This window comes from Arachis hypogaea, chromosome 4, assembly GCF_003086295.3.
Source record: "Arachis hypogaea cultivar Tifrunner chromosome 4, arahy.Tifrunner.gnm2.J5K5, whole genome shotgun sequence".
Lineage (NCBI taxonomy): Eukaryota > Viridiplantae > Streptophyta > Magnoliopsida > Fabales > Fabaceae > Arachis > Arachis hypogaea.
This window is the reverse complement of record NC_092039.1, coordinates 9,475,066-9,497,330: the sequence shown is the minus strand read 5'-3', so window position 1 is coordinate 9,497,330 and position 22,265 is coordinate 9,475,066. Positions and strand designations below refer to the sequence as shown.

The following is a 22,265-nucleotide window of genomic DNA, read 5'->3' as shown; positions in this document are numbered from 1 at the left end:
TTTTGTTTTGTTTTTTGGGGTTTACGTGCATTGTTTACCTTGATAGAGTATAACACATCAACATGTCTCCATGTTTAAAGAGTATAGAGAAAGGACAATGTCATGCTACACCGGATTAAAATAAATCTATGATATAGATTTGAATCGCGATTAATATATCCTTTCATGAGTTAAAGAGAAAAGAGATTTAAAATTTTGTTCTATGATTGGCATATCTAAATCTAAGTCAGTCTCACTGGTTGCACTATTCAACATTTCAACTATTGCGGGACATGTAAAGACTTCAAAAAACAGATACAACACAACACCTTTGTCGTCTATGTTATTATTACAATTCAATTGAGTTATCGCCTAGTTGTTGATACTTGATACTTTGATTCATTGAATATGCTTGAACATCATATTAATTAACTATGATGCATCTTTATTTCAAAATGGTCAAAATATGTCTCTACTACCACGTTTACTTGGTTCTTCAATTTTGTATTCATCAAGAAAACAATGTACAGCTTACTCAAGCTGTCTAATGAAGATTATTAATTAAAACAAAAACAACCCTTAATTAAAACACCTAACTCAGACTTAAGGTAAATAAATGCAAGCATGTGTTTATTCTGCAATGCAGAATTATCAGTAGACTTCAACATGCCACTGTTTGTTCTTCTTAAGTTGTGAAAGCTTTTCTTCCCAATTTTCTCCTCTTTGGTCTGCAACCTTCTTCAGTGTATCTTGGATTCCAGGCATCATCCCCTTTAGACCACAGAAATAAATGTGAGCCCCGTTGTCGAGAAGTCTGAAGATCTCATCGCTATATTCCTCGATCTTATCCTGAACATACATCTTGCCTCCGCTCCTGTTCTTCTGCTCTCTGCTGAGAGCCTTGTCATAGAGGAAGTTGTCTGGATAGTCCTTAAGGTATTTGTTGAATTCATCATCATACAGAAGACTATCGCTATTGGCAACACCGAGGAAGAGCCAGGCTAGTCCACCAAATTTAAATTTAGGAACTGATTCCATAAACATTCGACGTAGATAGCCCCTAAATGGAGCAACACCAGTGCCGGTGGCAATCATTATGTGTGCCGCATTTGGATCATCCTCAGGCAAAAGCATGATCTTCCCAGAGGGCCCTGCAAAAACAAATGTAGATAACTCAATTTCAGCCAATAAGTAGTTTTCACCTACGTTTGCATTGTGACTCATAAGTCATGAGGCTAATTAATCATCTTAAGTGTAACTTATCAATCTGTTATACATCCTATAAAATAACTTTCATGACTATACCAAATTTTCAGTCTATATTGAAATAATTCTTTATCATGTTATTTGAAAGCATTATATCATTTATATGATATACACTCATAACTTCTAATTGATTAACCACCAATCAAATAGGAAGTCAAATAATGTCATTCATTTAGTAAAAGAAGTATCCACATCCTAATGCAAGTGCATTATGGAATTACTTTGGTAAGCCATAGCCTTGCAAAGCTGTCAACATCATTGTGGATGGTTAAGATTGAAGAAGTTGTGAATGAAAAATAAAAAGAAGGAACCTTTTATAACTTTGTGTTAATTTCTTAGCTTCTATTTATTGGTAGTATGTGTCAACAATTATATATTGAAACTTGTTTCTTCATTTTGATAAATTGTGCCTACGAAGTTGTAATGACTATAATTTTACTTAGAATTCCCAGAGTCTAGGTTTGCCCTATTAATATCTTCAGAGTGTTGATTATTCTTCCCTGAAAGATTCTGAATTTTTCAGAGGATTCCAGTTAGATCTGTCATATATTAGTAGGACAAACCTAGGGTAAAAATTGAATAACATGTTACAACTAAGCAAGACAACATGCACATAAATAAATAAATAAAAAGATATTAGAAATCCACCCAATTGAGAAAGGTACAGAAGGAGTATGTTATTGCAATACAAATTGGTTCTGAGAATCTGTAAAATAATTTAGAAATCATGTTAACTTTTAACAACATCAGAAATAAGAAGAGATTTCTCCCACCTGTGATCTTAATTTTGTCTCCAGGCTTAGAGTTGCACAAAAAATTGCTGCAAACACCTTGCTTAGAAGGATCTTCCTTTCCAGTGTCAGGATCATAATAAACAGCACGGCGCACACACAAGCTGGCGGTTTTTCCATCAAAATTGTCTCCATACCTCGTCGAAGCAATTGAATATAGCCGAACATTATGGGGACTTCCAGGTTTCTTTGGATTTTCTCCCTGCCACCCATATGCAAATTCTATTCATTAGTACCAAATAATTCTCCAGCAAAAACAAATCCAAATATTCTGCCAATGCCCAAGATTATTAAGGTTCAATAGGAAGAAAACATTAGTAAATCTTTTGATATGTCCAATTTACATGCAAAAATTCTGAAGCCAAAATTCAAGCATTGTGGATTGTTGGCAGAAAATAACTCAATGATACTACTTACAGGTGGAATGACACCATAACTCTGTCCTTCCCAATAGGGAACATTGCCACCATGATCAATCACAATATGACATGTTTCACCGGGAGCCTTTGGACCAACGAGCCTCTCGACAGAAACAATAGTTGCTGTGTATGGCTCTTTAGGCTTGTATATATTCAATGGAGGTTCATTAGCATCTTCCAATTCTAAAGGGGAGACAGTAACTTTGGGTGCACTTGTTTGTTGCACAGACATGCATGTCACACGCCGACTTCTTGACCTTGAATTGTTTGCTTTCAGGTTGAAAGTTAACACCGGTGCCCATGATTTATCCTGGAAGTTTAAGTTAGATACCTGCAAATCAAGAGTAGCTTCTCTTTAAAAACAAAAATTGTATATCTAAAATGAAGAAGCTGGGTTTCAAACAAAATGATGCCAACATAATCTATCCTCTAACAACTGCAATGTCATTATGCACTGGTTTCGAAAATCACTTAATCAATTACTCCCTCGTTTCAAAGTATCAGTTTCTTTGGACAAAGTGATACATTAAAAAATATTCATATCTATAACTGTTCTGCATGAGCTTCTAAAAATCATCACTAATCAAAGCGAAGTCTGACATATGTATGGATCCTTTAAAACAAACTAAAGGCACTTATATATAACAAGAGTTTCCAAAAGTCAAAGGGCAGAAAAGTAATAAGGGATCATAAGAAGTATCAAACCTTAAACGCAGATCTTCTGAGAGACAAATCGCTGCTAACAGGAACAGCCACAGCCACCTGCAGAAACCGGTGGAAAAAAAAAAGTTAAGAACTTTTGTTCAACAATTATAAAAAGACACAAAATTAATAAATAACAAAAGTAAAAACAGGGTAGAAAATCCTTAGTTCCATTTGAAAAAGCCAACTTCAGGTCAAATTTCCAAGCTTTGAGAGTCTACAAAGTTAGTTGTATTCACCCACAGCTCAAACCAGGTAGAAAAAATAGAGATAAAAGAGAAAACGGTCAAAATCAAATTTTGATTCCATTTGGGGTGACCATTTTGCTTAACGTGGAGAAAAAAAAGGGAATTGGTTAGTGGGTTCATTACCTGTGACAGAGCCAAATGAGCCATCACGAGATCAACAACAAAGAAAGTAGGAACAATAATCTGAGCAACAGCAAAGTGATTGGAGAAAGGAGAAGGAATTTAATAATAAAAAATAAATATTTGATTAGATTGGAACAATAGAAAGTGGTAGATGAGTGTATTATATAAGAGTAATCAAAGTTGAAGTTGGATGTGGGTTTGGGGGTGGTGATCCTTTGGAGAATGGGAAAGGTCGTTGCTTCTTCACACTTTGGCTCCTCGGAGTGTCACTTCCTCGGTTCCTCCCTTGCATTCACCTCTTCCTGTGAGCAGCACCAGCAACTAGGAATACTTAATTTCAATGTCGAGTCGAGTTTGGTCTAAAATTATGGGCTAGCTTGGGTAGGTTCAATCTCGTTTGGTGGGTTTCGGGTTCCTTTTGTTGGGAACGTCCTTAATTAATTAATTTTTGGGTCAATCTTGATTTAGCATTGAATATCCTTTTTTTTTTTTTTTTGTCTAGCATTGAATATTATTTAGTATGACTATAAGTCATATTCCTCTATTATTATATATATAAAATTCTTAATTTTCAACATGTGCAATGTTTTGGGACATTAGTATAATAATTTTTTTTATATTAGTCTAATATATAATTCGTTATATGTTATTTGACAATAATATTCTATTGTTCTAAATTTAAACGTAAGAAACTAGTAATGATCGTTTATGTATTTGATTAAACACATAAATATAATTGCTTAAATTTAAAAACATTAAAAAAAGAGGATATCTCTAATTAATTTTTGGGTCTTAAACCAGACGGTCGAATCAGTTCAATCGTAAAAAACCGCAGTATTTTTAAACCGGAGACAAACCGTAAAACCGTCCAGAAACCGGTCAATCAGACCGAACCGGTAACCGGACGGTTCTTGGAAAAATCACGTCTTTTCTGACGGAAGCTGCAGAGAAGGAAAAAACTAAAAAAGAAAAGCCGTAGATCACGGCGAGGACCAAACTACGTCGTTATTAGGGGAAAAGAAGGAAAAAATAAAACGAAAATGCATAATCACAGACATTCACCCATTCTCAGAGTTAAGTTGAGAGAGAGAGAGAGAGAGTATATGATGGTCATGCATGCGGCTGAAGATGTTTAAGATGCTGAGGCAGTAATATTATATATTTAAACCTCCGCGGCTCCACCTCATGACCTCAATAATAGGGTTTATTAATTAGAAGGATTAGAAGGATAATGGATCCAACCAGTGCAGCCAGCCCACTTAATTTTGAAGCTCACTTTTTTTATCCAATCGTTCAGGGTTGGTCTTTCTAAATTTGGGCTAATGTCCAATAAGAATATTCAAAGTTTTTGGATGATGGCAATGCTATTTTGACAACACACTATTTTATATATATATATATACAAAAAATGAATTTGAGTTAGGTTTTAACGAGCACACAATTTCTTTTTATGATAAATTATATTTATTTTTAAGATACTAATATAATCCATTTAACTTAAAAACTAAATATGGACACCTAAAAGGTTAAACTAAATATATCTTAAAAATTAGAGGATATGAAATACATTTTTTTAAATAAAAAAAAAACTAGAAACTAAGATACAACTAATAAATATATTTTTTGTTTTTATTCTTTTTCATTCTATAAACTTATATATATATATATATATATATATATATATATATATATATATATATAAACCTTTATGTTAATTTTTAATATTTAGTTATTTTCTTTTCAATTTGACTCTTGGATTATATTTACATGGGATTATAAAATTATAGTTTGTCTGGTACTTTTCATTTGTGTGATTTTAAGATTTATATTTTAGATATTTTTTATAATTTTATATATTATTTTATTTTAATTCGATTATGTTAATTAAATCACGATTGAGTTAATAAATTAATCATTAAAACAGTTTGACCATTAGTTTGATTTTCAAAATCTTAAAAAATATAACATGCATGCATAATATTTTACATCTAAATTTTATATTTTGGTTTTTTTTTTATAGTGTAATTCAATCGATCGAAGTTCAATCGATTGCAACAATTCCAATTGATTGAATTTTGAAAAAAATTATATTACCATTTGAAAAAATTCAATCGATTGTGTTAAATCTCCAATCAATTAAGTTTTGAAGAGACTTGTGATATTCAATCGATTGTATTAATGTCTAATCGATTGAATTATCAAAAAACACGATTTTTCTTACGTTTATAGATATAACCGATCAAAGATAAAAAATTCATTGATTTACATTGTCAAAATATTTATGAAGGTTACCATTAATAAAAAATTTATTTTATTCTTATTTTTATTTTTAATAGTTAATAAACATAATAAATAAATAATAAGATAATAAATTATAAAATAAAAAATAAATTTAATAATTAAATAATATATAAAAAATTAAATTATAATTAAAATTAAACAAAAATTATTTAATAATTATTAAAAAATTTATAAAAACATATTTTATTATTAACACATTTAATAATCCAAAAATTCTACTACCATCGAATTCTATGCGTATCTTTTTGTGTGTCTTTTCTTATATGGTTTATTTTTCATCTGTCTTTTCTGTCCTTTTTTTTTCTTATCCCTTTATATTTGTCCTGTTTTCTTAGTCTTTCAATTTCGTCTCTATTTTCTTGTAATATTGATGTAATATTCTTTTTCTAATAGTAACAAAAAAATTAAGGTAGAAAATGTAAGTTTTTAATTTCCTTGCAACTGCAAATTACATTGTTCTTCAATTTTGTTGACTCAACCTGCAAAAAACGTTAATTTTTCTGCAGTAACTTAAATTGAAAAATATACACTTTTTTATTTAAATTAAAAAGCCCTAATATTCATTATATATTTATATAAATTACTATGATATTAATTTATTATATTTGTGTCATTTTTTTAAAAAAAAATTGGTATTTCACCAAAACATGATCCACCGTTATTTAGCTAAAACTTCAATTGAATAAATTAGTTATTTAAGCACTTAATTATTTATCGAGTTTAATCATCAAACCCTTAATCCTTCTCTCTTCTTCTGTTGACTCACAAAAAAAATCTCATATTTTGCCTTAACCCACCTTCTCTTCCTTCTTTTCGGACTGGCAATGTCGCCATCCAGGACGAATCCAAAGACAACCAACAATGTGGACGTGGGTTATCTTTTGTTGTTTTTCAATTAATGTTAATTATAATTGATATAGTATTTATCTTATGGTTTATTTTCGATCTTTGATGACAATGCTAAAAAGAATCCAATATAAACTAATGTGACATTTATTTTATATGTTTCTAAAACAAATTTTGATAGACTATAAATTAGTAGTTTTTCAAAAAAATATAATGTTTGTTTATTCTTTTATAGTTTTTATATATTTTTTTAGATGCTTGCTTTAGTACGATAATTAATCCATATGTATCGATACGATAAAATATATAAAATATGTGGATAAATAAAAAAATAACAGGCAGATTATATTTATCTTTGTTAGCATTTAATTTTTTAGTTATTTTTAATAATATATATATATATATATATGAAAATATTTTTATAAATAATTGTAAGAAAATAAGTATATTCTTTTTTATTTTTTTGTTAAAAATTAAATAATTTCTTTTGATTATTGTGATAAAAATATTTATTTTATAATAACAAATTAAAATCAAATGAATTTAATCCAATAATAAAGAAATGAAAAAAAAAAAGCAAAACCAAAAAGAGTAGAGTACAAATCTCTAATTTGTTCATCTGAAAAAAAAAAAAGAAATCCCCCAACGTGGCCGCCGAAGGGCGGGTGACATAGGCCTCTGAAAGGGTTGCTTGACAGTGCCGTAAGCGTAATGAAGGTATGCTGGAGGAGATCTCGTCGACGTTTTTGGCGTTGATGACGTCATTGAAGTAGAAGTGATCGGGCCGGAATAGGTAATGGAGGCGGGAGCGATGCTGGACGGCGATGATAGAGGCGGGATAACAGCCAAAACTTTCGTTGTTAATACGAGGTAATGAAAGAGTCGTAACAAGAGATCAGAACTGATTATGATTTTGGTTGGACCGTTGGAGTGACCAAGTGATAAAAGAGGGTTGGGATGATGATATGTAATTTTTTAACAAAAGTTAAAAAATTAGTCTTTTAACAAAAAAAGTTAAAACCATGTATGTAATTTTTTTATAATTATTTATAAAGATATTTAATATATATAATGATATAGTATTTTTTTTAAATAATTACTGACAAATATAATTTATGTGTTTTTTTTATTTGTCCATATATTTTATTATATTAATATGTATTCGAAACAAGTACCCTTTTTTAACTGTTATATCCATCTCTTTAAATAATATAGCATTTGACTCAATTAATTAGTATTTTGAGTATTGAATAATGTGATTGATGATTATCATTATTTTAAGAATTTTATATATTATAATGACGAAAATATGTAGAGCAGATAAATTTTTCAGGTGAAGACGATAAACATGCATAATGATAAGTTAAAAAATTGGATTCACCAAAAGTATTTATTGATTTATCCATGAGTTTACTTAGTTAGAAATTTCTCCAACTTTTATAATTTATATCTTATATCTATATCCTATTGAATTTTACGCCTTCTAACCACTTTTTATTAATCTGTTAACAGTTTTTTCACTATCTAATAAGTTGTTTTGATATCTTTAATTTGAATTCAATTCTTAAATCTAAATAGACAAAATAAATCTTTTGGATAAAAGATAAACACTTTAGTTTGTTTCTCTTGAACCATCACCTTATGGTTTCTTATTCTTTCTAAAATAAAAATTTTTACTCTTTATAAAAAAACAAAAAAACTTGAACCCACAACCTTTGAATATGATGATGGAACCAAATTAAAGAACTTACTCTCTTGACTTATCTTACACTAACTCTTACATTAATTAATATTATAATAAAAGATTATTTTAAACCATAACTTACATAAAAAGTATATAAATAAATATTTATCTAATTTTAAAAATAAATCGTGCTTGATAAATAATATTGATATTATAATTTCAACTAAATATCATTAAATACATAAAAAGTTTCTTTCTAACAATTTTTATAATATCCATAATCTAAATCCTAAAATCTAGTTTGCAATATTAACTAATTAATTCTCAAAACAATGTGAATTTATATTAAAAAAAATCTTTACATAGACTAAAAATAGTAATTTTTTATTTTTATAAATTAAATAAATATAATCATTACCAAAATAAATAATTTTAAAAATATTTACTGAAACAAATATTTCTCTTTGATTTTATTTACATTGTAAACGAAATAATTTTATATTTATCTCGTTTATTGTGTAAACAAGATAAGACAGATGTATGCGACACATGTTTATGTGTAAACGAGATATATGTATTTTTTAAAAAAATTAAAAATAATAAAAAATATTAATAATATCAATAATCCAAACTTTTGACATGCAATTAGTAATAAAAAGGTTGGTGGAAGATATTAAAATGGATATGTTTGATTAATTTTAAAATGGACTAAAATTGATCAAACATATCTATTTTAATCTCTTCTATCAATTTTTTTGAACTAATTGTATGGAAAAAGTTTGAATTATTGATATTATTAATATTTTTTATTATTTTCAATTTTTTTTAAAAAATACATATATTTCGTTTACAGTATAAACGAGATTTATGTCTCATCTATAAACGAAATACATGCATTTATATTATAAATGAGATAAAAAATATATTTATTTCGATAAATATTTTTAAAATTATTTATTTTAATAATTATTATATTTATTTAATTTATAAAAATAAAAAATCCCTAAAAATAATCATCAAATCAACCAATATACACGTTTGTATATTTATACGAATTGATTTATATATTTTTAATTAAATAATAAAATATCAAAATAATCAAATATGTTATAATAAAATAATTAAATTTATAATAAATAAAAAATTAAAGTTATTTATAATAATATAATATTTTTTATAAAATATTAAATATATATTTTTATATATAATGACTAATTCGTGACAGAATGTTTTTATATATCTAACATTATTTTTTATTTATAAAATAAAATATATTTAACACCGTATTTATTATAGATAGAAGTATTGAGAACAATTATTATTACTTAATGTTGAAAAGTATTATTATTTTGTTCTTATATTTTCTTGGCCTACTAATAAAAGGAATCATAACTGCAAAACAAAAAACAAAAATTACACATACCAAAATTGAAGAGGAACAAATTCTTAGATTTTTTTAATTATTTTGATTTATATTTTGATTTTTATAAATTAAAATAAAATTTAGAATTTTGTTAGGAACCAAGAAGTATTTGTACAATGTATACAATGAGCTATTTATCTAGCTCAATATGAATATTCAGGATACAATACTACTAATCTCTCAAACACAATACATTCATACTATCCAAAATAACCATTCGGATATCAAGAAAAATAAGCATATGAATATCCTACTCAATCGAACATCTCTATAACCCTATTGTACACATTATATAAATACTCGATTAGCTCCCTATACTTTCTCTAAAATTTAATTCAATTCAATTAAAAATTATTTTGGTCTTTGTCTCTGTCTTTTGACTCTTTTCCCTTTCTCTCCCAATTCCAACACTTCATCATCGTCTCAAGTTCACTAATTTCCCCTTCCTTCAAGGTCAGTTTCCATTCTCTACCCTTTCAATTCGCTAGCAACACTACCCCACTTTCTTTTCCGTCCGGCAATGACGAAGCCTCCCGTTTCGCCTGATCTGCCGCCACCAAACCTAACGGCCACGGACGAGGAAACTACAAGATGCAATACTGCCAACCGACCTCGCAAACTCATCATCAAGTGCGGACACAGGATGGTCGGCTGCACCACTGATAAGGACGTCATCAACGCAAACACTACTGGCCGCGATGATTCCGGCACAGGGCTCCAGCAGTCGCCGCTGGAACCAACTCTGAATTCGAAGAGGAGAAAGAAGAATAATGCAGAGCCAAAGGGATACCAGAGTCACGCTCCATGGATAGCACCTTCTCTGCCACCGACATTATTGCATGATCTCACGGTGACGAGGGAGAAACTCATGCATGATTTCAAGACTTCACTGGAAGGAAATTTCAGTAAGGAGGATAATCACAAACCGCTTGCACCGACACCACCAGTAGCGACAGCGGCGATTGCTGAACGCAGTCCAAATGGATTGAAGATCAATGAGAGCATATGTGACGATACTGCGGAAAACGTTTGGAAAGGTAGAACAAGAAGCAGGAGTTGCAACAAGAAAGAGAGACCGCCATTTAGGTTCGCGTTGACGGAATCGGAAATTGAGGAAGATTTCTTGAAGATGACAATGAATGGAAATCGGCCACCGCCGAAGCAGAAAAAGCAGCCCAGAAATCTGCAGAAACAATTGGATGTAAGTTTCATTGTTCTTAGTTGCTTGTAGTGCAAGAAAGTTAAAATTTTGTGCTCTAATCTATTTCATTATTAGGATTTGTTTAATTTTTTTGTTTTAATAATATTATCTTATTGATATCTATCTTACTTCAATTTAACTTAATTTTAATAGTTCAATGTAAAAGATTTAAATCTTATCATTAAAATTTTTATTTTTGTACAGGATCTTGTTCCTGGTTTTGGTTTAACAGAAGTTAAAGCAGATTTATACAATGTTTCTAAATTTTAATAGACAAGCCAAGGAATAAGGATTCATCTATGAAGACTATTGTATGCAAAAGTTTTAATGATGTAAATGGGGGTTATCTTTTGTTGTTTTTCAATTAATGTTAATTATAATTGATGTATTATTTTATGGTTTATTTTCGGTTCTTGATGGCAATGCCGAAGGGGATCGAATATAAACTAATGTGACATTTATTTTGTATATTTTTAAAAAAATTTTGACAGACTATAAATTAGTAGTTTTTCAAGAATATATAATGTGTGTAATTTTTCATTTAATTTTTTTTGTAGCTTTTATATATCTTTTAAAGTGTTTGGTTTAGGACGATGATTAATTCATAATTCATATGTATCGATAAGAGGCACTTGCAATGATTCTAATGATTACTAAATTTAGAGAAGATGTCTATTATGCCTCCATCAAATTTGGAATGATTCTAATGATTACTGATTCTTAAATCTGATTTCCTAAATAATGCAGTAACTTTGTGAGTGTATAAATAATGCTACAATGACCGAAACTGTACGGGACCCAATTCTAGACAAACTAGAGTGAACTTAGTTGCTTGAGATCAAATTTCAGAAGCTTCCAACAAGTGTGAAATTAGTTATGAATTCAGGAGGTTCGCCTGCCAAGTTTGTTTCTGCTCTAAGAATAAAACAGGGCAACCAAGTTCTCAATTTTATAATTAATTTCACAGGTTTTATTAACCATGTGAATTATGGCAAATTTCGGAAGTATGGTTGTCAAAACTGATTTTCGTTGAATTTTGTTAAAACTATGTTACTAAAATGCTCTTGAATTTTGTTGACACTTTTGTTTTACTTCCACCCATGATGTTACAGGTATCTACAGCTAAAACTTCCTCAAAAGCATTTTTGTTGGTTTTTATACTTTGCTATTTTCTGGGCGCATATCTGTTTCTTAATTGGGGAACTGATATATATGGCTATATTAATACACTGGGAAATCTTTATCATATAAATAAGATGTATAATAATTAGTATTGAATGCTAATGATAATTTTGGTTTAAGATAGAACAGTCCAAAAGTTATCTCTTTGAACTTAAGACCGCGTTTGTGTTACAAATTTGTAAGAAAAGGAGAATGTTTTTCTTTTCGTTGTTGAGAAAATATAATGATGCTTATTCTCTATGTTCATATACTCCTTATTTGCAATTTGCAAATTCTGATTTCTGAGATAGTTCCTTAGTTTTTTAGATTTTAGATGTCGGAATTCTTACTGAATGATTTGTTGTAATACTTTATCTCTAAGCTCACAGCTTTTCCAAAATAGACAAAAACTGTCGCCTTTTTCTCACTCGTTTCTTTTCATATTAACTATATACTTAAAGAGAAATATCTGTTTCTTTTAAACCTACAAATTGAACATAAATCTGGAGCTTTCTTAAACGCGAGCACGCAGAGAAAAGGAGAAGTAACAATTTGACAAATTGTTGTCCAGATAATGAAGCTGGTGAGAAAGAGCAGTCAGAATCACAGATGCAATCTTTATCTGCAAATGGAATTTCTGATCCAGGTGCTGGTATGCAGAATAATCAGTATGTAACTCCTGCACCACTTGGAACTGGGTATGCTATGGTATGAACTTCACATTTGATTTGACTTCCCTTTAAATTATGCTGTAAAAAACTAAATATTTTTGTTCTATGCTTCGTTATCATTAGTGCTTTTTATTGAATCTTGCAACCTTAGGTTTAATTAACTCAAGATATCCATCAGAATTCTTTATTAGGCTATAGCCATTTGTCAGCATTTGGCGCATCTTATCCATTGCAGTTATAAGATATATGCATATATAGGAGTTATTATGTTGAGGAAAATTGATTCGAACATCTAAATATCTGTTCATTGTAAAATTTGTTGCCCAAGTTTATTCTTAGTAATTCTTGAGTTCGCTCTTAACACTCCTTATCTGAACTGTGAAGCTAGGAATTTCCCAGTATAACCTTAACAAACTACTGTGAAATATTATCATTATTGTATGAAAGGGTTTCTTGATGGCAAAGTTTTCTCAAAAAGTGTTTAGAACGTGCTTTTCTTATAAATGCTTAATGTAGCTTGGGGTGGATTTATGATTTATGAGCTGACAAATATAATGAAAACATTGAAATATGAAGTTTTGCTGTGTAAATTAAGTGTCCCTAGGGATGTGTTTGGTAATTTAAGGTTGATTTCTTGAAGTAACCAGAATTTTTCACTTTTTTGACCCTGGCAATTGAAGGTCCATGAATGATTGCCTGAGCAAGTAGTGGTAGCAGTTGTTATCTTGATGTGATATCAAAGAAGTAAGAAGTGGCTGTGTTTGTAATGCAAAGCAGTATCACGGTATCTTAAGACTATAAATTAGTAGTTTTTCAAGAAAATATAATGTATGTGTAATTTTTCATTTTTTTTTTTTTTTGTAGCTTTTATACATCTTTTAAAGTGTTTGGTTTAAGACGATGATTAATTCATATGTATCGATAAGAGGCGGCAATGCTGGGCGTAGGTAGTGGAGGTGGGAGGGATGTTGGGCCGCGATGACAGAGGCGGGATAACAGCCAAAACTTTGGTTGTTGATACGGGGTAACGAAAGGGTCGTGGCGAGAGATCAGAACTGATCATGATCTTGGTAGGAGTGATAAAAGAGGGTTGGGAGGATGATGACGAGAGCTTAGGCTTCTTGGATAGTTGGGAAATGGAGCAGACGCCGTTGAGGTGGAGTGTGTGGTTGTAGTTGTTGGTAGTGCAAGAATCCATGGGTGGAAAGAAGGTAGAGTTTTGGAGATGAAAAGTGATCGCAAAACAGGAACACGATATATTGCTCATGTTAAATAATTGGATATTTGTTTTCTGGTATGAACAATTAAGAATTTATTTTCTCAGATGAATAATGGGGATTTGTTATTTATTTCTTGGATCTTGAATTTGTATTACTTTTAAAATTATTGGATTAAATTCATTTAATTTTAACTTGTTATTATATTTAAAAGATATTTTTATTAAAAAAGTCCGTCTAGCTTAGTAGGTAGAGCGCAAGGCTCTTAACCGTGTGGTCGTGGTGGGCGAACTAATTTTTTGTCATGGCATAGTCTTTTTATACTAATTTAAAGGTTACAAATTTGGTCTTTAGCAAAAAAAAAATATTTTTGTCATAATATAAAAAGGAATTAATTAGTCTTTTAACAAAAAAATAAAAGATGTATTTATTTTTTTATAATTATTTATAAAATATCTTATAAATATATATAATGATATAGTATTTTTTTAAAATAATTACTGACAACTATAATTTATATATTTGATTAGTATGTGTTACGGTGGGTAACCGGAGATTAATGGGTTGGATGGCGTTGGTTGGCCCAAACGTATGAAGGAGGAGGCTTCAAGTGGATCTGCAACTCGGGAACCTCCGTCCGACTTGTGTGTGTGAAAGAATGGTGGGTGGTACCTACAAAGACACTCCGATGCCTAAGTCAGCAAAGGATTAAGCAGGTTTTAGAATGTATTGGAACTTAGAGATACCTGAGGGGTGTCAGAGTATTTATAGTGGTGAACCAATAACCACCGCTGAAGTAGTTCCGCCTTTTAAGGTGGATAACCGTTCCTTTATTTTAGGGAGGTTGAGATATGACTCTTGGAAGTGGGTAGAGAGATTTTAGGGGCAGTTACTCATTTGAACGAGTGCTTATCTGCCAGCTAACCTTCGTCCCGACTTCTTTGGAGCAAGTCATGGTGGTGACCAACTTCGTAAGACGAAGATCGGTGCTGGGTGAGGCTCAATCCTTTGGATCAGGCCTTTCATTTGGCCCTGGGCCTTTACTATTGGGCCAGTGTATGAACAGTGCCCCTACTCGAGCCCAATTTCCTTTAAGATTTCGGTTCGAGTATTCTACTCGGGGTCGTAACCGACTTGTGAGGGAACCGACGTGATTCGTTTGCAACCGACGTAAATTTTCGTGACTTTTGATTTTTACAGTTACATCTAATCAAACGTCGCGTCCGTTAGGGGTGTGTGTAGGTATTAATTACCTTGGTAACGGTGCATTCATTAATGACCGCTTCCATTTTACCATTATGCCCTTAACGTACTTATAAATGCTTCCCTCTTCCTTCGTTGTTTCGTTTCTTCGATTTTTCAAAAATTTTTCCCCTTTCATCTGTACGTGGAATACTTTCGTATCTGTTCGTGGGGTACTCTTCGTTGAAGGCTTTCATCTTCCTCTACTTCTTTTCAGGCAAATGTTGGTTCTTTCTTCCCTTTTATCAAGTGTTTCTGCATGCCTTTTATTTTCTTTGGCGAGGGAGAAAGTGACGTCGTAGGTTGTTTAGATTTCATGCCCCTTAGGGACTCTCGTTTTTTATTCTTTTTCCTTTTCCCTTTGTAGGTTTACATCGTACCCTAGGGAAAAAATGTCTTCTGTAGAAGTTCTTGCTCAGTGGGTTGATGTTACAGTCTTGGGGGAGGAACCCTTGGTCGATACCGAGTTCATCACCAACCTTCGCACTCATCACCACATTTGTACTTCTGAGGAGGATGAGCCGAAGTACGAATTGGTGGTCCCAGGTCTGGAAAACCGGGTTTGTTTTGGGAGGAATACTGAGGAGGTTCCTCATTTTTTCTATATGTATGAAAGCATGATTACCCGTTTGGGTGTTTTTCTTCCATTTTCTGATTTTGAAATAGATGTTTTGTGTCACTGCCGAGTTGCTCCTACCCAACTTCACCCCAATTCTTGGGGTTTTCTGAAAATTTACCAGTTTATCAGCCATGCCTTAGATTTTCCGACCTCTTTAAGGATTTTCTTTTATCTTTTCCATATGACCAAGCCCTTCAGTGGGCTAAATAACAAGCAGCAATGGGTGTCTTTCCGAGCCATTCAAGGCCGGAGAGTTTTCACCCTTTTTGATGAATCCTTCCATTTTTTCAAAGTTCAAGGTGTAGAGGGTCACCACCTCTTTTTTCTGGATGAAAATTCTGTTTCTCGCTTTCCTCTGTATTGATTGGAGGCCTCCCCTGCGAGAAATATGGTTTGGATGACTTGGATGAGGTGGAGGCAGCCATTGTGGGGTTCCTCCGAGAAGTGTGGGGGAGGGCCCCATATCTGGACACCAAAAAATTTCTCCAAGGGTCGTCGGCCTTTGTCCAGGCACAATTAGGTAGCCTTTATCTTTTATATTTTTGTTTCCGACTTGTATCTTGTTTTTTCGACTTGTCTGAATTTTTTGGCTAATAATTGCTTTTACAGAGATGGGGAAGAAGAATTCCAGCGAATCTTACCAGAGAGTCCAGGAGGCCAAGGCAAGATCTCGCGCCAGGGCCGGCAGTGCCAGGGTAACTAGCTCCTCTCTTCCTCCTCCTCCTCCTCAAACTTTGGGACCCCTTCTCGGCCTATTGTTATTTCCTCTTCAGCTTCTTCTCAGCCACCCCCTCCCCCCTGACCTTCTCCTGAGCCGGAGAAGAAGAAGCGTAAGACTTTAGAGTCTTTCTTTTCTTTTGAAGGTGAGGCTAAGGTGGATGCACCTGCATTTGTCCGGAAACACATCTATCCCCATACCCGTATAGGTATGGATGATGTTTCTGTTCGGAACCACCTCACTATTCTGGCTCAGGAGAGTGTCAGGGCGGCGGCGGTATGTACCAAATTTCTTGATATTTTTGAGAAGACTCCTCTTAGCTCTCTGGGTTCAACTTCGAGGGTTGAAGAGTTGGAAGAAAGACTTCTCATATATCAGAAACATGAGAAGGAGTTGAAGGAGGAGGTCGCTAAATTGAGGAAGGAGAGGGATGACCTTCGGGAGGAGGGGAGCAAGTTACTAGCCCAATGCAATATGAAGGAGGGTTTGAGGAAGAAGGTGCAGGAGAGTTATTCAAGCTTGTTCAAGGATCTCGTGGTGGTGAGGAAGGACTTGTTGAATTCTCAGACTGCTTATGCCGAGTTGGAGGACTCTATTGCTGAGGGAGCCGAGGAGGCTTGGAGGATTTTCAAGGAGCAAGTCGGCGTCCTTGCTCCCGATTTGGATCTCTCTCCTTCGGACCCTGACAAAATTGTTATTAATGGGGCCATTGTGTCTCCTCCCCGACCTGTATCTGAGTCCGAGTTGAAGACTCGGGGTCAGAGAATCATAGAGTCTCCTCCCCGTCCAGATAATGCTCCGAGTTCTTCCGAGACTCCTGAGACTTCTCTTCCGACTCCTGAAGGTGCCTCTCTCCCTGGTCTTGATGGCGCTCCGACTCCTCTTCCTGGTTCTGGTGGTGATCCGTCTACTCCTCTGAAAAAATAACTTTATTGGCTATATGGGGGCCCGGCCTGTGGGTCCCCCCTTTTTTTTAAACTCTTTATATTTGTGGTAGTGGTAACTGAACAATTTCTTCTGGCCTTTTAAGTCCGTAAACAAAATATTTATTATTGCCCTTTTTTGGATAAGGGTTTTGTTTAACAAAAAATACCCTTTTTTGATATAAGGGTTTTCAACTACCTTTTTGCGTGCATGCTTTTCTGGTTTGACTTTTCGAAGTCCCCTTGATCTTTTTCTGAAAACCTTTTCTTTGGCTTGTCTGTCTTTCTGAACCTTTTCGCTTTAAGGATTTTAGGACAGCTTTTAAGCTTTTTACTAGGCTTTTTAATCTCTTTTTTGTTATTCCTTATACTCAATTTTATTTTATTGAGTTCTTATGATTTAGATTATTTTTGCGATTTGTTTTCGTTTCTACTCGGTTTTTCATTTCGACTTATAAGTTGGAACGTCTCCGAGTTTTCCACGATCAACTTTTATAACCTCTTTACACCGACTTGTACCTCGTCGTTTTATCCTGACGACCATTTAGGTCGGTTCATGGGATTTTAACGTTTTGTCGAGCTTTTCATGTTACAAGCATGCCACGACCTCGGTAACTCAGTGTCGTTCAGGTCGGTCACTTTATAATAACCTTTTCCTAAGACCTCATTGACTTTGTATGGTCCCTTCCAATTAGCAGCGAGTTTTCCTTCCCTTGACTTGTTGACTCCAATGTCGTTTCTGATCAAGACCAAGTCATTCGGGGTAAACGTTCTTCGAATGACTTTTTTTGTGGTACCTCGTAGTCATCATTTGTTTCAACGCTGCTTCTTTTATCTGGGCTTCTTCGCGGACTTTGGGAAGCAAGTCAAGCTCCTTTTTGTGCCCCCGTATGTTCCTGATCTCGTCATGGAGAATTATCCTTGGGCTTTGTTCATTGATTTCTATTGGTATCATCGCTTCTACGCCATAGACTAGTCGGAAGGGCGTTTCTCTAGTGGCGGATTGGGGCGCTGTCCTGTAAGTCCATAGCACTTGTGGGAGCTCTTCAGCTCAGGCTCTTTTTGCCTCTTGTAATCTTTTCTTTAGCCCTGCCAGTATGACTTTGTTGGCTGCCTCGGCTTGCCCATTGGCTTGCGGGTGCTCAACCGAGGTGAACTGGTGTTTTATTTTCATACTGGTTACTAGGCTTCTGAAGGTGGAATCGGTGAATTGGGTTCCATTGTCTGTAGTAATGGAATAAGATATCCCATATCTTGTGATGATATTTTTGTAGAGGAACCTCCGACTTCTTTGAGCAGTGATGGTGGCCAATGGTTCTGCTTCTATCCACTTTGTGAAGTAATCTATTCCCACGATCAGGTATTTGACTTGTCCTGGCGCTTGGGGAAAAGGACCTAACAAATCCATTCTCCATTTTGCAAAGGGCCATGGAGAAGTGATACTGATGAGCTCCTCTGGGGGAGCCACGTGAAAATTTGCATGCATCTGACACGGTTGGCACTTTTTCACAAATTCTGTGGCATCTTTCTGCAAGGTCGGCCAATAAAATCCAGCTCGGATCGCTTTCCTGGCTAGTGACCTTGCTCCGAGATGATTTCCGCAGATCCCACTGTGGACTTCTTCTAACACCTCGGTGGTTCTTGAGGTCGGTACGCACTTTAACAATGGTGTTGATATCCCCCTTCTGTAGAGAATATTTCTCATCAAAGTGTAAAGTTGTGCTTCCCTCCGGATTTTCCTGGCCTCTTTTTCCTCTTTTGGTAGGATGTCAAATTTTATGTATTTGACCAAGGGGTTCATCCATCCGAGGTTTAAACCGACTATCTCAAGGACTTCTTGTTTGTCTTCTATTTTTACCACTGAGGGTTCCTAGAGAGTTTCTTGGATCAGGCTTCTGTTATTCCCTCCTGACTTGGTGCTTGCTAACTTGGATAGGGCGTCCGCTCTGCTGTTTAGATCCCGAGTTATGTGTTTAACCTCGGTTTCTGCAAAGCGCCCAAGGTGCTCCAGAGTTTTCTCCAAGTACCTCTTCATATTTGGGTCCTTTGCCTGATATTCTCCACTTATCTGGGAGGTCACCACTTGTGAGTCGTTGTATATCATCACCTTTGTAACACCGACTTCTTCTGCCAACTTCAATCCAGCAATCAAGGCTTCATACTCTGCCTGATTGTTTGAAGCTGGAAATTCAAATTTTAGGGAAACCTCTATCTGGGTTCCTCTTTCATCTACCAGTATTATGCCTGCACCGCTTCCTGTTTTGTTGAAGGATCCATCTACATAGAGTTCCCATGTAGTTAGTTTTTCCTCCTGATCACCTGCGTATTCTGCAACGAAGTCGGCGAGGCATTGGGCTTTAATCGCCATCCGAGTTTCATATTTTAAGTCGAACTCGGAGAGCTCTATTGCCCATTGAATCATTCTCCCTGCAACATCCGTCTTCTGGAGGATTTGCTTCATGGGTTGGTTTGTACGGACTCTTATTGTGTGAGCTTGAAAGTAAGGCCGTAGCCTTCGTGAGGCTATTATTAGGGAGTAGGCAAACTTCTCTAGTTTGCTGTACCTTAGCTCAGGGCCTTGTAGAACTTTACTGATGAAATATACTGGATGTTGGCCGACCTCGTCTTCTCTTATCAGGGCTGATGAGATAGCCCTGTCTGCTACAGATAAGTATAGGATGAGGTCTTTTCCAGCTATGGGTCGGGTCAGAATAGGAGGTTGGCTTAAGAATTGAATGAACTCCTGGATCGCCTCCTCGCATTCAGGGGTCCATTCGAACTGACATCCCTTTCTCAATAAGGAGAACAGTGGAAGGGATTTTAGTGCTGATCCTACCAAGAATCTGGAGAGGGCTGCAAGTCGGCCATTCAGCTGCTGGACCTCTCTCAAACAAGTCGGGCTTTTCATCTCCAGGATGGCTCTACACTTATCGGGATTGGCTTCGATCCCTCTTTGTGTTAGCATAAATCCTAGAAATGTCCCTGCCTCCACCGCGAAGGCGCACTTTGCGGGATTTAGTCTCATCCCGTGCAGCCTTATGGTGTCAAAGACTTGTGAGAGGTCTGACAGGAGGTCGACTTCTTTCTTGGTCTTTACCAACATGTCGTCGACGTATACTTCCATTAGGCTCCCAAGGTGAGAGGCAAACACCTTATTCATCAACCTCTGGTATGTGGCCCCTGCATTTTTTAATCCAAATGGCATGACCACGTAACAGAAATTAGCTCTGGGTGTGATGAATGATGTCTTCTCCTGATCTGGCTCGTACATCGGGATTTAGTTATACCCCGAGTAGGCATCCATGAACGACAAGTATTGATACTCCGAGCTGGAGTCTACTAGGGTATCGATGCTTGGCAGTGGATAAGGGTCCTTGGGACATGCCTTATTTAGGTCGGTATAGTCCACACACATTCTCCATTTGCCATTTTGTTTTTTGACCAGCACTACATTGGCTAGCCATGTTGGGTACTTGACTTCTCTGATGAAACCGGCTTCCAGGAGCGCCTGTACTTGTTCTTCTACTACTAGGGCTCGTTCCGGGCCGAGCTTGCGTCTTCTTTGTTGTACAGGTCGGGACCCCGGGTAGATCGAGAGCTTGTGGGACATGAGCTCGGGGTCTATCCCAGGCATGTCGGAGGCCTTCCAGGCGAAGAGATCGGAGTTATCTCTTAGGAGCTTAGTCAACCCTTGTTTTAGGGTTTCCCCTAGGTTGGCTCCTATGTGAGTATTTTTTCCTTCCTCTTTGCCGACCTGTATCTCCTCCGTTTTTCCTCCCGGTTGTGGTCGCAGCTCTTTTCTGGCCCTTGCACCACCGAGCTCTATTGTGTGAACTTCTCTGCCCTTTCCTCTCAGATTTAGGCTTTTATTGTAGCATTTCCTTGCCAACTTTTGATCTCCCCTTACCGTTGCTATCCCCGCTGAAGTCGGGAATTTCATGCAAAGGTGGGGTGTGGATACCACTGCTCCGAGTCGATTTAGAGTAGCTCTGCCGATTAAAGCGTTATATGCTGACCCTACATCGATGACTATGAAGTCTATACTCAGAGTCTTTGATTTTTCCCCCTTTCCAAAAGTGGTGTGGAGGGGCAAAAATCATAGTGGTTTTATTGGCGTGTCCCCTAATCCGTATAAGGTGTCGGGGTAGGCTCTTAATTCTTTCTCATCCAACCCTAGTTTGTCAAAAGCGGGCTTAAAAAGGATGTCCGCTGAGCTTCCTTGGTCTACTAGGGTTCTGTGGAGATGGGCATTTGCCAGGATCATAGTTATTACTACTAGATCATCGTGTCCAGGGATTATTCCTTGCCCATCTTCTTTTGTGAATGAAATGGTAGGGAGGTCGGATGACTCCTCTCCGATCTGGTAGACTCTTTTGAGATGTCTTTTGCGAGAGGATTTGGTGAGTCCCCCTCCCACGAACCCCCCTGAGATCATATGGATATGTCTCTCCGGAGTCTGCGGGGGTGGGTCTCTTCTATCCATATCATCTCGCTTTCTCTTTCCATGACTGTCCGACCTTTCTATGAGATACCTGTCAAGCCGACCTTCTCTAGCCAGCTTTTCTATCACATTTTTAAGGTCGTAGCAGTCATTTGTGGAGTGACCATATATTTTATGGTACTCACAGTAGTCACTACGACTCCCCCCTTTTTTATTTTTAATGGGTCTAGGGGGCCGCAGCCTTTCAGTATTACAAATCTCTCTGTATACATCCACTATAGAAACTTTCA

At 35.1% G+C, this 22,265-nt stretch overlaps 2 protein-coding genes across 3 annotated transcripts; one reads left to right on the top strand and one right to left on the bottom strand.

Moving 5' to 3' along the window:
• Positions 1–388: 388 nt before the first annotated feature.
• On the bottom strand, positions 389–3,967 carry LOC112796169 (ferredoxin--NADP reductase, root isozyme, chloroplastic). The gene is made up of 5 exons (XM_025838499.2): positions 3,529–3,967; positions 3,161–3,217; positions 2,454–2,786; positions 2,019–2,238; positions 389–1,130 (listed from the first exon to the last, which is right to left on the bottom strand). Exons 1-5 carry the CDS (start codon positions 3,550–3,552, stop codon positions 631–633), a joined length of 1,134 nt encoding a protein of 377 aa, XP_025694284.1. The 5' UTR covers positions 3,553–3,967; the 3' UTR covers positions 389–630.
• Positions 3,968–10,106: 6,139 nt separating this feature from the next.
• LOC112796168 (uncharacterized) lies at positions 10,107–14,173 on the top strand. 2 transcript variants are annotated; one of them, XM_025838496.3, is made up of 3 exons: positions 10,107–10,983; positions 12,716–12,852; positions 13,496–14,173. In XM_025838496.3, the coding sequence occupies exons 1-2, from the start codon at positions 10,303–10,305 to the stop codon at positions 12,818–12,820; spliced, it is 786 nt and encodes a 261-aa protein (XP_025694281.1). In that variant the 5' UTR covers positions 10,107–10,302; the 3' UTR covers positions 12,821–12,852; positions 13,496–14,173. The 2 variants fall into 2 exon arrangements, with proteins under 2 accessions (XP_025694281.1, XP_025694283.1); XM_025838498.3 differs by having other exon boundaries at positions 10,176–10,983; positions 13,680–14,173.
• Positions 14,174–22,265: the final 8,092 nt, after the last annotated feature.

Excerpts from the sequence above, each read along its gene's own strand:
- LOC112796169 (XM_025838499.2), bottom strand. The coding sequence starts at position 3,552 with ATGGCTCATTTGGCTCTGTCACAG. Across the intron at positions 2,787-3,160 it reads TCAGAAGATCTGCGTTTAAG|GTATCTAACTTAAACTTCCA; the intron begins GTTTGATACTTC and ends CTTGATTTGCAG. Across the intron at positions 2,239-2,453 it reads GTTATGGTGTCATTCCACCT|GGAGAAAATCCAAAGAAACC; the intron begins GTAAGTAGTATC and ends TATGGGTGGCAG.
- LOC112796168 (XM_025838496.3), top strand. The coding sequence starts at position 10,303 with ATGACGAAGCCTCCCGTTTCGCCTGATCTGCCGCCACCAAACCTAACG. Across the intron at positions 10,984-12,715 it reads ATCTGCAGAAACAATTGGAT|ATAATGAAGCTGGTGAGAAA; the intron begins GTAAGTTTCATT and ends ATTGTTGTCCAG.